The sequence below is a fragment of the Temnothorax americanus genome, unplaced genomic scaffold (assembly GCF_048541705.1).
Source record: "Temnothorax americanus isolate GAGA-0224 unplaced genomic scaffold, ASM4854170v1 Scaffold226, whole genome shotgun sequence".
Lineage (NCBI taxonomy): Eukaryota > Metazoa > Arthropoda > Insecta > Hymenoptera > Formicidae > Temnothorax > Temnothorax americanus.
The window spans coordinates 59,779-75,830 of NW_027509367.1; the positions used below are offsets into that span (position 1 = coordinate 59,779).

General features: G+C 33.3%; 1 protein-coding gene across 18 annotated transcripts; it reads left to right on the top strand.

Moving 5' to 3' along the window:
• Positions 1–3,815: 3,815 nt before the first annotated feature.
• Positions 3,816–11,902, top strand: LOC143898248 (leucine-rich repeat flightless-interacting protein 2). 18 transcript variants are annotated; one of them, XM_077407571.1, is made up of 10 exons: positions 3,817–4,271; positions 4,616–4,647; positions 5,676–5,853; positions 6,908–7,034; positions 9,261–9,400; positions 9,480–9,743; positions 10,200–10,344; positions 10,416–10,541; positions 10,679–10,893; positions 11,009–11,902. In XM_077407571.1, the coding sequence occupies exons 3-10, from the start codon at positions 5,770–5,772 to the stop codon at positions 11,117–11,119; spliced, it is 1,212 nt and encodes a 403-aa protein (XP_077263697.1). In that variant the 5' UTR covers positions 3,817–4,271; positions 4,616–4,647; positions 5,676–5,769; the 3' UTR covers positions 11,120–11,902. The 18 variants fall into 18 exon arrangements, with proteins under 18 accessions (XP_077263709.1, XP_077263697.1, XP_077263701.1 ...); XM_077407575.1 differs by having other exon boundaries at positions 5,706–5,853; XM_077407576.1 differs by having other exon boundaries at positions 5,710–5,853.
• Positions 11,903–16,052: the final 4,150 nt, after the last annotated feature.

A 16,052-nucleotide genomic window follows, 5' to 3' on the forward strand; every position in this document is an offset into this window, starting at 1 on the left:
CTTTCGGTCCTGACAATCCGTCAAAGCCAGCTAGACCAGAGTCACCTTTCAGTCCCTTCGATCCAACTCGACCATCAAATCTGGGCAATCCAGGTTCGCCGGGTTGTCCTTTCTTACTGCCCGTAGATATTCCTGGTTCTCCGCGGTAACCTTTCGACCCAGGTGCTCCGGGAAAGCCTTGCAATCCTTCTAAACCTGGCATACCCAGTTGGTCGACGAATCCTCGCAAACCTGGTCAAAACATGCAATAATAAAAATTAATTAATGTTAATTGTTTTATTTTATACTATTATCATTTAATTAACTTTAAAGAGAAATTGATTAAGTATAATAACGGTTGTTACCTGGTTCTCCAACTATTCCTTTATGACCGCGAAGGCTGTGGCCTATATCGCCAGATTCCTTTAGGTCCGGTCGGGTCATATTCATCAGGAGCTCCCTTTTGTCCTGGACGTCCTGGAATACCAGGTCTACCATCGAGACCAGCATGACCAGGCTTATCAGGTTCAGCAAATTCACCAGGTAATTCTATGGCAAACAAATAAGAATTTAATATTAACTAAGATAAAATGTCAAGTCTTCAGATATCTAGATTAAAACAGAAAGAAGATACTTTTAGATTTATCGTATATTCCGACTATTAATTCTAATAAAACTGTTGGAGTGTAAATTTGAGCAAGATTTAGAACAGTTTATTACAAGTTGCAGCGGTACATATGTGCGATCACGAACCATCACGGGTGACCGCAGTCACGAGCGACCACGACTCACAATTACTATGTTTGCGCTCCGGAGTCCGCCACGTGAGTGAGAGCTCCGCGCTTTGTCTCCTCACGTTCGCGAGATCCTTTGATCAGCATGCGAACACGCATCGGCCGCGTGCCGCTTCAACGTACTTTCACATGTACACTTGTTAGAAATTATATATTTCTAACAAAAATTTTATGAAAGAGTAGTATGATAATTAATTTCTAACGCGTCAAATGTAAAGATTAAAGACTGATTAAGATTAAATACTAAAGAAAAATAAGGAACTATTACTACGTTTACGCGAGCGTTACTTCTGTAGTAACTTACGATAATTCCTTCGTGTAAATTGGATTTTGTAGTTACTTACGATAATTTACTCCGCGTAAGCGAGTGAATTATCGTAAGTTACTGCAGAAGTAACGCTCGCGTAAACGTAGTATGTGACCATTAAGTGAATATACGTATATATTTTATGAAAATGACACGAATTGCATATGAATACTAACCTCTTCACGATAAAACATTTTAAACTGAATTAATTATTGCAGTTTATATATAATCATAAAAATTACATATAAATATATATGTCTGAGATACACATATGTGTTCATTAAATGAATACACGTAAGTATATATGAAGAAAATAACATATACAGATTTTCTTTTTGGAGTATGTTGTCATGTCGTAATTTTCACACTACTGTCGATAATGGTCTGTTCTTTTTCGCTACACTTCTGAACTAGTGCAATAAGTTCACTTGCTGTACTAGTGCAGAAGTGCAGCGAAAAAAGAACATTAATACAAAGATTTATTTAAATTACAAGAAAACCGACTTTTCCCAAATAAAATTTTCAATCAAGATGTCATCCCCAAATGATTTCCAATCGATTCCATTTATAATAAACATTAAACATAGTTGCTATCTGCTAACTTGATGCTCGATAAATTTTGTTAATAACAAAAAAACTATTCTTTCCCAAATGTTTAAACAATTTTCCCAAACTTTCCCAAATGATTCCCAAATTATATGAACAATAATAATCCAAAAATATTCAATTTGTCTGCTAACTCTACGGCGGTTGCTCTGCGTGAATATTTTTGTGAAAAATATACACGATCGTTTCAAAGCTCTCATTTTTATTCCAGGCTTTCAATCTCAATTTCAAAGGTACGTTATTGTTTGTGCACGTCTTCTGAAGGGTGGGAAAGTTTAATTTCGTACATATTACGTATACAACTGTTTATATCAGAAAATAAGGTTTTGAGGTGACAGCATTTTAAAATTTTTTTCAATTATTACTAATTATTTGACAATCCCACCCTTCATTAGTACCTCTACTTTACTCCTGTAAAAGGATTTTGCGATCTGTAAAGCCGTTTCAAAATGAGAGCTTTGAAATGAATTGTCGGTAATTTGGACGGCTTTAGCATCCCCTTAAGGTAGTCGTCTCGTCAGGGCATGTATTAGATAAAGTTTTCGATTTTGGATTTTATATCAAATTATATGATCAGCTTTGCAGTCGATTTTTTCTGTGGCTCCTTACCGACTATTTACTCTAGAAAATCGATCTCGAAAATCACAAATTTTGCATTACTTCATACAGACGGCCAGAAAAAGAAGGCTCTATCACGGTTTCAATCACATATTTTTTGCATTTTTTGATTAGATAAAGTGAGAAAAAACATTGCTTTTTGTACATTAGATTTCGAAGAATCCGATGCAACCATAAAATATATAGTTTACCGGAGATTTTGCTGCTAATTTTTTAGTTTATTTTAGTGAAAATGCGGTAATCGAGCAGACATTTTTTGGTCGAGGTAAGGTTGGGAAGACTTGGCAAGCCGCTGGCTAATCACTGTAGTTGCAGGTTATGAGGCTCGTCTTTCTTAGCCGAATTGGATAGTAATTGACACCCCTGTCATGCGTTTTGAAACCCTTTCTCAGTAATTGTCAAAATTCAATCGAAAGGGAGATGTAACCTCACTTGTAACCTTTCTCGACGACTCGCATGATCAGCTGATCAAAACGGAGTCAAATGAGAAAAATCACATAATTTGGAAAAAGTAACATACTTTGGCACGTATGAAATTTTACACCATAATTCATAAAATTATTTTTCCCTTAGCAAAAATTGCCTGAAATATATTTCTGAACGTGAAAACCTACAAACAGTCACATGACTAGCACGTAGCAAGACGCCTACCTTAAGAAGGTAGTTGTATCGCGACAGTAGACAGTATTAGTCAAAAATAATGGTCACACTGCAATACGATAATGTACGGAAAACTCTACTTATCTGAGTAAAACTTTTGACTGAGCTTGTACTGTTTTTACTGTTTTCACTCGCGTCAGTAATGTCAGTATACCATCGAGATTAACTCGCGACACTCGCGTTAGTATGCTATCGAGGTTATTTTGAATAAATAGAAAAAATAGAAGCGAAAATATCTGTTGAACATTACAAAGATTACAAATATTTTTACAGGTTAGCTGTCGTATGCGTCCACCGCTATGAGAAATTGTGTACTTTGTGTAACAATTGCTTCAAAACTAAATAGATAAGGGTCTTGTACTTTTGTAAGAATATTTTTACAAGTCTCTTTTATCATCTCTTTGTTTTTCATTAAAATCCCATGAGTAGTTTGATCGCTACAATTACAAACGTGATATAGGAAGCCGTTTTCGTCCTACGATACATGTAAAAAGTGCTAAGTTTGATTTCCATTATTTCAACTTTGGTATAGTCAAGCTTTTTCTACTTGCACGTGTGTGTAGAGCGTGTTTACATTAATATGCTGTTCAAATTTTAAAAGATTCCTATGAAAATGGGTTTTGTGACATAACTACCTTAAAACGAACAGGCCCAGACGTGGGACACGCCGGACACGGCAAACTGCAAAGAGCGGTGAAACGCGGCGCGGCTATGCGCTGTGCGATCACGCGGTGCAGCATAGTGCAGCACGGTGACGGTGTGGTGTGTGGTGTGTGGTGCGGCGCGTAGGCGCGGCACGGTGCGGCGCAGGGGGTGCTTTCGTGTAATTCGTGTTTCGTGTTCATCACTATTCTTACAGAGCACACAGCCTGACCTGACTGACACGGACACACACAGACAGAGTGCGAGCGAAGTGGTGCGCTGGTGCGAAGTGCGGAGTAGTGAGTAGTGAGGTTTAGAGCATTTAGAGTGGATGCAAGAGCGCGATTAAAAAATGTATCTTTCGCTAAGCTCAAGTGCGGCACCGCGCACCGCATTTGTCGAGTCTCACGCTTGAGTGAACCAGTCGCCGGTCGGCCGACGGCCGGTTATTGAAGGATCTTGGAACTTGGAACGATTCTTGCGTATCTCGAGACGCGGAGCCCGTAATGCTTGTAACCGCCGATTGTAAATTAAGATAGACTCGACGATACCGCCAAGTCCGCCAAAGTCACCGCGGATCGCGGATCGCGGAGTGTCCAACCAGCCAAGTTTCGTATCGCGTTGTGACTAAGTCATTCGATTATATTCCATCGATTGTATTTATAGTACGTACTCGGCACTTATCCTTGCATGCGACTTGGTTCGGGAAATGTCTATCTATCCACCGCGACTGACGACGTATTCTAGTCGTAAGTGTTCGCCCGTAATGAACAACAGAATGGTGGAATCGCAATGAAAAACAGTCATACATATGTACAATACATATACATACATTTATTATACACACACATGTATGTACATATGTATAACTGTATTGACTGTTTTTCATTGCGATTCCACCATTCTGTTGTTCATTACGGGCGAACACTTACGACTAGAATACGTCGTCAGTCGCGGTGGATAGATAGACATTTCCGAACCAAGTCGGGATATATAGGTAATTCTTCAGTTTAGCTACAGCAGCACAAAAAACGATGTAATGTATGTATATATGTATGTATGTATGTATGTGTGTGTGTGTGTGTGTGTGTGTGTGTGTGTGTGTGTGTGTGTGTGTGTGTGTGTGTGTGTGTGTGTGTGTGTGTGTGTGTGTGTGTGTGTGTGTGTGTGTGTGTGTGTGTGTGTGTGTGTGTGTGTGTGTGTGTGTGTGTGTGTGTGTGTGTGTGTGTGTGTGTGTGTGTGTGTGTGTGTGTGTGTGTGTGTGTGTGTGTGTGTGTGTGTGTGTGTGTGTGTGTTTGTGTGTGATTGTATATGATACGCACACCCAAGCGCACGCGCGCGTATATGTCGTGTAGAATGTCTATGCTATATAGATGTTCGTTTGTAGTGTACATAATATATCGTAATTCTCTTTCGTTTCCTCACGCGTACCCGATAAATCCTATTGTGTAGCTTTGTAATAGTTATGCTGTACATGCATTAAAATACAAAAGTTTTATGTAGAAAAAAGAAAAGAAAGACGTATATATATAAAAATAATAAATATACTGAATTTACATGCGCGCGCGCATACAGCATACAGCGATTGCAAATTTTTGTATTTGGAAAATTGTTTCTTCCTATGATTGATTTTCGTTTTCGTCCTTTTTGAGTATAGTACATAGACTACAAAGTGTCATAATTTTCATATAAAATGGGATTTGAAGGAAATAACAATTAATCAGACTAAATTAATAATTTAGCGTAATAAAATCTCACTATAAAGTTTTGAAACTGTCTATCAAACTTGGCAAATACATATAGGCTGCATTCGAGAAGCGCGCTATTAGCGCTATTTGCTTATTCTAGCCTTTACACCTAATGAGCGATAAAGAATGATACGATAGCGCTAATAACGAATGCTCCCCGAATGCAGTCACAATAAGATTAATTGTGACCAAGTGATTACAATTAAAATTATAAACGAAATAGAAATCGTAGTTTAAATTCGGTACAACATTGATTTGTCACGTTATTGACTTTCCTGCAAATAACCACTCCAGCTTACATTTGTATAAATTTATCCTTAGCTAATCGTTTACCTGTTAATGTGGTGTCAGCTAGACGTGGATTCTTCTAAAATCGTTACGTTTGAAACAAAAGTTGTAAGAAAAGAAATTCGAAATGGAATCGGCTATAGCTGGGCGAAGGCGTACTGCCACACGGCATTCAGCAGAAGATCAAGCGCTCGATCAAATAGCTAAGGAGGTATGATCTTGATGATACAAAAAAAAATATATATATATATATAATATATATACATAATATATGTACATATACTATGTTCTATGTTGAAAAACAATTGACATGCATAAACATAAGTTTGTATTACAAAATTATATTAGATATTGTACAAGTCACTTATTTATTTAAAGTAGTACGTATAGTTGTTCAGTTATCCTTTTATTTTTTCAGTGCAGTTATCTTTTTGTTGTGTACGTATGTATGTGAGTGCTGCTGCTATTAAGAAATTAAAATTTTTGCTTCCAAGGATTTTTGTCGGTCTTTACAATACTTTTATTCTGTTTTATGTTAATTTGTCTTAGAAATAATTAATCGATACAAATCGTGCTCTTTTCGCTTTAAGAATATAAATTATGTTAAAGCAGGAGCATTGCTTATATCTTATTACTGTTGGCTTAAAACAGTGCTTGTGAATAGACTTATAGTTGTAATTGTTTGCAGATTTCTTATATCTTTATACATTTTAGTACAACCGTCTTATGTATATGTCTTTGAGGGAACAATGTTTCATAAGCATGTTACTAATGTTTTCTTTTGTAATGTTTGTAACGTCATCAGATACTTGCAAATCTAATTCTTTTATGTGTAATCAGATATATGTATTCACAGATAAAATATATTACTAAAGCTGGATTCGGGGAGCGCGCTATTAGCGCTATTCGCTTATTCTATCCTTGTTTTACACCTGATGAGTAATAAAGACAGAATGATGCAATAGCGCTAATAGCGCGCTCCTCGATTGCACCCTATTATTACGCACATTTGCTTGTTATTTATTAATTTATATTCAGATAAAATGTATTATTAACATTTCTACATATTTTGTTTATTATCTATTTATTAATTTATTAAATTAGTTAATTAATTATATCTAATTATAGCTTGATTTGTACAGCAACTGTACATAAGTAATTTGTCTTTTGATAAAAAAAACTTTGTAATATGGTTGTAATGAATGAAATGTAATTATACATATGCTCTTGATGATATATTGGATTTTCTATATATGTTCTTTCAGGCAGAAGCAAGACTGGCTGCTAGGAGACAGGCAAGAGCAGAAGCCAGGGAAATACGAATGCGTGAATTAGAAAGACAACAGAAAGAGGCAGAGGAGAATGCTGATAGGGTTTATGACATGTGTGCAGGTAGTTTTAAAGAAATAAATCGTATCTTAAGTTTCATGCTTTATATTTCGAGACGTTTTCAATGATTTATTTCTAAAACAGCTTTCTTTGTGTGATTCGCAACAGTTGTGACAAACTTCAAGGGAAGGAGGGGAGGGTGGGCAAATCTTGTCAAGTACATTTTCGGTAACCAATGCTTTAAAAGTGCAATGCGTGTATTCAGATTGAATATCATTGCTGCAAGCGGCTATTTATAAAAAAAATATATTGCAAAACAAAGCAAAATTATAAATAACATCAAAACTTACCTTTCTTCTAGACGTAAGGAAATATTACTTAATGTTCTAAATTGACGAGATTTATCATCCCCCAAAAGTTTGTCACATTCTTCTAAATCATTGCGTACGCGTATACAATCTGATGGCGTATTCAATCTGAATACATGCATTGCTCTTACAAAGCACTGATTATTGAACCCTTTCGAAAATGCTTGACGAAATCTGCCCTCTCTCCTTTTTTTCCCCAGAAGTTTGTAACAAGTGTTGCGAATTCCCAGTAAACACAGAATAGGTATAACTGCTACGTAAGGCTGATGGAGGAGAACGAAACGTAGGTTCTTACGTTTATCGTAGACGTAAAACAAGGCAGAGAGAAAACCGTATACGTAAATCGTGAAAAGCAATCGTGTGGATGCGTGTAGTTACGTCTACGATTACGATAGAACCTACGTTTCGTTCTCTGCCATCAGCCTTAAGCGGGGAGCACACACTTCTGCACAACATAATGCGTAAGCATAAGAAAATTGATTGGTCCATACACATGTGCATAAGGAAATAGACCAATCAGTTTTCTTATGCTTACGTATTATGCGTTATGCAGAAGTGTGTGCTCCCCGCCTTATACAGGAGTAACACAGGAGTAACATAACGGATGTTATATTTAATTAATATTCAGGTCATATATGTATTTTTTATTAATGTATAATATGTGTACCATGCGTATCAAAAGAATGGTCAGTTATCTCGAAACGTATTGGTTTATTGGAAAAAAAAGTTAGAGAGTTCCAAGGGGATCAATAGACGATCTTATTAGATTTTGAGTTCAGGACTCGCGTTAGATTCAGTGAGCCCTAGTAGGGCCCAACACGAGCCCCGTACCTAAAATCTAATAAGATCGTCTACTGGCCCCTTTGAATTCTTCAACTTTTATCTGAAATATTTTTCCAATAAACCAATACTTTCAGAGATAACAGCTTGTAACACTTTAAATGCCTCACCCTGTATATGCTACATTTTTGTTACATAGTTGCAATTTCCTAAGAGTAAAACTAACATCTATATACGCGCGCATATTATATATACAGGGTGAGTCATTTTAATTAAACGCAGGTGACGCAGGCAAATATCTCGAAAAATATGGACGATACGGAAAAATGTTTCAGACAAAAGTTGTATGGTCTAAAGAGGGACACATGATTCCGATGTGAGTCATGTCGTCGTTTTCAAAATATTTTTAAGGCAACTAATTTCTTAAATAGAACTTGATTTTTTTCTTGAGATAAAAGTTGTAGAACTTAGAATTTCCTGAGATATTTAAAATTTAATTATAATATTTTTAATATAAATAAAACATGAAATATCTTGTATTCACTTTTCGATGACTTTACCTTCATACTTTTATACGTAGAATAATGAAAGGAATCGATTGTTGTAAAAAAAACAATAAAAAAGATATTTTAAACAATTTGATTGCATATTGTAGACGCATTCAATTGTGCAAAATTACAAATGTAAAAATTAATATTATTATTCGCTTCTTTTCATTATTCTACGTACAAAAGTATAAAGGTAAAGTCATTATAGAAAAAAGTGAATACTTCACCAGATATTTTATATTTTATATTAAAAATATTATAACAGTTTTTTTTAAATCTCAAGAAATTCTTAACGATAGAGAGTTTTGTTTAGGGTTTCGAAAACGTCTTGACGAGATTTACAATTTTTATTCCAAGGGAAAAATCAAGTTTCATTTAAGAAATTAGTCGCCTTCAAAATTTCTTGAAAATGACGACATTTACGACATGACTCACATCGGACTTATGTGTCCTCCTTTAGGCCATACAACTTTTGTCTGACATTTTTCCGTAGCTTCCATATTTTTTGAGATATTTGTCTGCGTCGATTAAAATAACACCCTAAATATTATATATATATATATATATATATATATATATATATATATATATAGGCGATGTAAATAGAACTATGAGAGTAACTCCAGATCCAGTGCGTACATCACGACTTCTTACAAATTCCAACAATTTCCAATCAAGTCGTAGATCTTCAGAAGATTCATTGGAAGACGCAGGGTTAAGCAGAGATATTAGGGTATATCTACAAATCTTTTTGTTCTGCTACTCAATTTTCAATGATACTAATACGTAGTATTTTTACAATTTATATGTAGATGGAATTAAAAGAATTTGAAGAAAAGTTCAGGAAGGCAATGATAGCTAATGCTCAGCTAGACAATGAAAAATCATCATATGCCTATCAAGTTGACTTATTAAAGGATAAATTGGAAGAATTAGAAGAAACCACTGCGCAATTACGTAGAGAATTGAGAGAAAAAAATCGAGATGTTGAGCAGTTAAAACGGGTCAGTCAAAGACTGAAAGAAGATTTAGATATTTGTAAAGCGCAATTACTAGAAAGAGATACACTTATACAAGTACGTATATTGAGTATGGCTCAAAATACCATATATAATATTGTTTATGTGAAAAAATATCTTGTAATGTAATTTTTATCATATAAACCTGAAATAAGAGTGCAATCCCATGTAGAGGAAAAAGCAGAACGGAAAAGAAGCATAGTAGGAAGTCACCAATTAGAACGTTTCTCCAAAAGACATCTGTGCCGATTTTAAATGACCATGTCTTGAAAAACAAAGATAATTTAAAATCATTGCAAATTTTAAGTTAGAATTCTTTCCGTTTTTACGTAAAATATATTCCATGGAGAAAAAACTCAGTCATAAAAGCGGAACGGAATGAAGGGAGAGCATAACGAGTTAGATATGCATATGATCGTCTTTTCGAGAAACGTTCTAATTAGTTACCTCCTATGCTTCTTTTTCATTCCGGTTTTTCTTCTACGTGAGATTGCACCCTAAATTTTAATTTAGGAAAACGGTTTAGTCATTGTTGACAATAACGAAAGTGAAGATGAAGATAACGAAAATATTGAAAATGGATTATGTCATAGAAAGAGGGTACTAGTCAGTACAGAAGCTGCAGAATTATTAGAGACGGCTGGTAAAGGTTCACTAGGTATATTCATTAATTGAGACGTCAAACATTTATTACCGGACAAGATTTTACAATACCTGTATACCTTTCAGATATTCGACTGAGAAAGTTTGCTTCGGAGAAAAAGGAATTGCAAGATGAAATTCGCCGTTTAAGATTGGAATTAGAAGAAACTAGGAATCGCGCGAGACCCGAAAAATCATCTGGCTCAATATTAGGTTAATATTTACATAGACTTATTTAAAAAACCTAAATTATATGTATAATTATATCGATGTATTACAATATTTACATTATTTGCGATATGAATACTGTAATACTGTTTTATTCATATTAATTGATGTATTTGTTGCAGGTTGTTTAACAGATAACGAAGATATTCAACGTGAAGCGAATAAATTATTGGCCGATTATAAATTTAAATTACAAAAAGCAGAACAAGATATGTCAACGTTGCAAGCGACAGTAGCTAGATTAGAAAGTCAAGTAATTCGTTATAAATCAGCTGCGGAAGCATCTGAAAAAGCAGAGGATGAATTGAAAGTAGAAAAAAGGAAGTTGCAAAGAGAAGTATGAATTCATTTTTATTGCAGATAAAGAGATCTATACTCGTATCATACATATCAAAGCGACTTGCTAAATTATAGATATACTTACGGGGTAGTTAATATTTTTATATTTTTAGGTAAGAGAAACACAAAGCCGTGTAGAAGAATTAGAAACAGCAAACTCTCATCTACAAAGAAGGTTGGATAAACTTAAAAACGCTAAATCAGCTCTTTTAAAAGAGCTTTGACAGATTGATGTTTACAAAGATGTACAATAAGTTTGTTACTTGTATCCTGAACAAATCGTGATCCGATGTTGCCTCCATATTAATACCACTTAACATTTTGATTATAATTTACAAAGGCAAAGATTACGTATTACCATTATAACATTTTACTGTAGCGGATGTCATTCAGACATGAAACCACAAAGAATTGCTGTGGAAAAGATCCCTACCTCTTACATTTACCAAGTCTTTGATACCAACTTATTCTCACATTATTCTTTAATAGAATAATAAGGCACTTTTTAATACATTTTGCGTTACATCTTTCTATACATTTATAAGCAGTTATAGAGCTGATTTAATACTTGATACTTTTATGTAAGTAACAAGTAATAAAATGTATTTGTTTTTGTCTTGTTACAATAAGTTTGTGAAAATTATTTTAAATTACTAATATATATTTTTAAAAGCACGAAATATATTTATATATTATAATGAACACATAATATAAACGTCGAATATTTTTTGCCATATTAAATTTAATAGAATACAATTCATTTTTTTTTCTCTCTAACTATCCCTGTGATAAAGGGATAATAAATATTTTAACAGTACTATTAATTAAATTGCTGCATTCAATATGGACTAAAAATTAATATTTTATATTTAAATTGCATCTAGAACTGACTTTTGTAACAAAATATTTGTACATGCCTTTATTCGGCAAACTGATGTGAAGTAATATACATGTATAATAATGTGATCTTTGTACACATTTAAAATAAATTAAAAATATATTGTTGACATTTTTTTCATCCATATACATTTTTAGGCGATTTTTGGCGATCATTTGGTATGGTTTGGTATGTACATATGCCAAAGTTGCTATCGGTGGTTGCTATTGGTTCTGGTGCAGTTTGGTACCCTTTGGTTGCTTATACCAGAGTCACGCCAAAAATCGCCTTTTTATATTATACATTATAGAAGAGAATATAAAATACAAACTTTCTAAAGAATATATAATATTTAAGTAGATAATACTAATTTATTGAATTTATCTTTACTATAACTGGAGTACAGTAAAGAAATTTAATCTAAACTGAAACAGAAATTTATAAATATCTGCAGAATATTAATAGGAACAAAAATTATTTATAATAACATATTGGACTTCTATATTTCTGCAATCGCCATTATCATTCTGACTTTTTGCATTCATCCTTTGATTCTTTTATAATAAAGAGACTCAAACAACAATGTATTTAAAAGACATCTAAGAAGATGTCTTAAGGCTCGTGTTATAAAAAAGTTTTTCAATAAAATTACGCTTATAATTGATAAAATAGATTTGTAAAATATACCAAAAACTTCCCTCTTGTTTGGGTAATCAATAAATAATCCATGTATGTCTAAATGAATTGTGTATAATCAAGGATAAAAATAAGTCGTTTGATAGTTGCCAAATTGGGTAATTCTACAGAATAGGGCCTTTTCCAAATTTTGATATTTTCTTGCGGTTTTCTTGGTAAAAACCTTTGTTGTGACTCTGATAGTGATAATCAATCGGGGAAGCCCGAAAAATATACACCCTACCTATTTTTTAACCCGTTGTGGTCACATGGGGTCTAGTGGACCCCAGGCTAACTTTGCGTCTACGTATCTTCGAAGAGACGGTTTAGCATGGAACTTGTGGCACCATCTGTTGTTGTTTGAAGGTACTACAATAAGTTTCAAGACTTTTCGAAAGTCAGCAGGGCGCCAGTGCGTCTGTAGACATCAATTTGTACGGACGGTTTTTTTTTGGGGGGTCCAGCAGACCCCGTGTGACCACAGTGTGGCAAAATAAAAAAAAAACGTGTGTTAAAAAAAATTTTTTTTTTTTTCGTTAAAGTATGATTGACAACGTAAGTATTAGTGCACGTACTGTCATTTTTTTTGCCACAAAATAATAGGTTATAACGTTTATACAGATGCCATATTATCTGCGATCTCGAACGACTGCTGACTCTATACAGTAATACTGACTCTATAATATACAGTTTTTTTCATAAAAACAGTTTTTCACTTTATTTTACACGTTCAAAGCTGACCTATCTAATTTTACGAGTTTCATGAAAATTGACAACTTCAAACTGTAAAATAAATATACTTTTTTCAAAGCACGTTATAATACTATTTTTTTCTTAAAAGTATACTATTTCGAGAGTAAAACGCAGGAAGGTTTTTTGCTCTATCTCAAAAATTGAAATTTTGATGAATATTTTTGTAAAAAAAGGCAAATTTTTCGAAAATTTTCTTCCTCGCGTTTTTTCAACATAAAAAAATTTTAGAAAGGAGAAAAACATTATTGAATTATAAAGAGGAAGTCTTAAACTAAATTCCAGTTCAAGGTTTGAGTCGATACATAAAAAAAAACGCAAATGGCAACGTTTTTCTGCGTGGGGTCCATTAGACCCCATGTGACCATTACGTTATTTTTAGGAGGTGTGACCACAACGGGTTAACCTATTTTTACTTTATTTTTGATAAATGTCTAGATTAAGAGCGACTTCACCGATTTCAATAATCTCTTGATATATGTTTGTCAAGGTCATGACCCCGAGCACAGTATAACCATACCCAGTAGCGACACTGAGTGTCGGCACCTTTGATGTAGTTGTCCTCAAGTCACGTGGTACGTCGCCATATTGTCAGATGTACCGGCGCTACAATTGAAATGTACATATATAATTAAAAAATGTATATGAGTATATATAATCAAAAAAGATTTTTTGCGCAATTTTAATTATAATCCAAAGAATTTCTTGAAGTAGAAGAAATGAAAATAATACTTCTGTGTATTTTGTATCATTTTATTTCAAAATTTTTCGTAACTTATTGTGTAAATAGAATTGTAAAATGTATACAAAATATATATAATTATTGAGCTCAAAAGCGAATATAGATCATTGGGCGCAAAAGCTAATATTTTTATTTGTTCTGTCATTGAGTAAAAAATGCATAAAAATATTTAAAAAAATACTTATGTTTATTCCGAATACTTGCGTTAAAATTTCATAATTTTTACTGAAAATTTTAGTAATATATAAATATTAAGATATCCATTTTTTTTTAATTAATTGTTCCTCATGGACATCCTTCAGTAGAAAGAATGTGCTCCAAATGTCAATGTCAACTGAAACAATAATTGGAATAAGTGAAAACATGTAATATTCACTATCATTATGTGCTGTTACTGTATAATACTTACATAAAAAATAGTAAAAATGTTAAAAAAAGTAGCAGAAATGTTAAAAGGAGTAGCAGAAATATTAAAAATTTATTTCAGAAAGTAACACATGCATTTTGACATTCACAAAGTTGCCAAACACATTTAGTTTTATAACAATAAAATTATAAACGAACTTCAATAATAAATTTAATTAACGAAAACACATTTACTTTTATAAAAGTAGATATTAAATAATTTGCATTTATAAGGAAAATACAGACATTAAATTCTAATCGTGACGTAAAATTATAGTTTTTCTGTGTCCGGATTGCGATTTGAAACGTTTATTAATAAATTTTAATGTATAAAATAGTCGAACTCGAGCATATAATTTCAATAAATAATTATGCGGAAAATGTTGACACGGATGAATAAATTCAACTTCTTTAAAAATGGTAATGAGGATACGAATTATATGCTTTTGTACAATCAATTCCTCAATTTTAGAAAAAAATAAATTTTCCAACGTTTTAAGATATATTACGAAATCATCGTGCGGCATAGATAAATTTCCGAAAGGATTATCTTCAGTAGAATTGTAAGCCCTAAAGAAACAGTAATATGAAGTTTCATTTAAGTCGATGTACGAGTGTGCATATTGAGAACAAATCTCACACGAATGTTTTTGAAGACATTTACGTATTACGTATCCACAAATATATCGGAACGCATCTTGTTCGTTTACGTCCATCTGACGATAATCATGATCATCCAAAAGTATTGGTGTAATGTCATCTGTCTTAGGTTCAACATCCATATAATTCTTCTCTCTAAAGTTTGTAATAGCTACAAATATATCAGCACTGTCTCTTTCACAATTTCCAGTTTCAGCAGTACAATATTTCATAGAAAAAATTTTTCTGAATGAATAAAAAAACTGAAAAACTGGGGTAGGATTAATAACATTGCCGTTCAATCCTCGAATAGCCGAAAAAAAGTGTTCCAAACAGTCCTGAGTAAAACGGCGTAATAATAGAAATTGCATTTCTGGAAACACATTTTGCAAATGTTCCCACATTTGAAGAAGAGAATTTATATTGTGTTTCATGCATTTGAAAACTTGAACTTTATTAGAAATATTAACACCAGTTTTATTAAATATCGTTATTTTGGATAAATAATCTTCAATTTTTGAAAGAAATTCTAATTGATATTGCGCTCCCCGAAAAGCTTGTTTAAATTGTGATGGATGTTGAACCGAAGATGAATTGAATAGATCAAAGTAATCGTTCATATTTTGGATAAAATCTGCTGTTCTAAGTGCAATTGGAGCAACCGCAGGTTTAAAAGCTCCAGAAATTACCATTTTCCTCAAGCTACTACTCACTGTAAAACTCAAAATTTGTGTAGCCAAATATACTTTCATTTTATCGAAATTTGAAAATTTCATATGCTTATCAGTGAGTTTAGGTGCAAGTCGAAATTGCCTAGTTTGATCTTGTTGAAATAAATCATCAACGCACTTCCAAGATATAGGTTTAGAGTCATACTCAATAATATTGTCATGGAAATTATTCCTGACAGCTTTAATTATATGAGGTGAATCAAAAAGATGTGAGATTCGCTCGTTATTAACAAAAAAAAATGGATTGTTCTCTGTCACACCTAAGTATTTAGCGGTTAATTTAAAATTCCCTCCCATGTCTGAAACAAACGCTACTACTATAAACCCCGCATTTTGCA

What these genes read in the sequence shown, in the direction of transcription:
- LOC143898248 (XM_077407568.1), top strand. Translation starts at nt 5,770, where the DNA reads ATGGAATCGGCTATAGCTGGGCGAAGGCGTACTGCCACACGGCATTCA. An exon ending in AAAGAGATACACTTATACAA is followed by an intron (nt 9,744 to 10,199) that starts GTACGTATATTG and finishes ATTTTAATTTAG; the next exon opens with GAAAACGGTTTAGTCATTGT. An exon ending in ATCATCTGGCTCAATATTAG is followed by an intron (nt 10,542 to 10,678) that starts GTTAATATTTAC and finishes TATTTGTTGCAG; the next exon opens with GTTGTTTAACAGATAACGAA.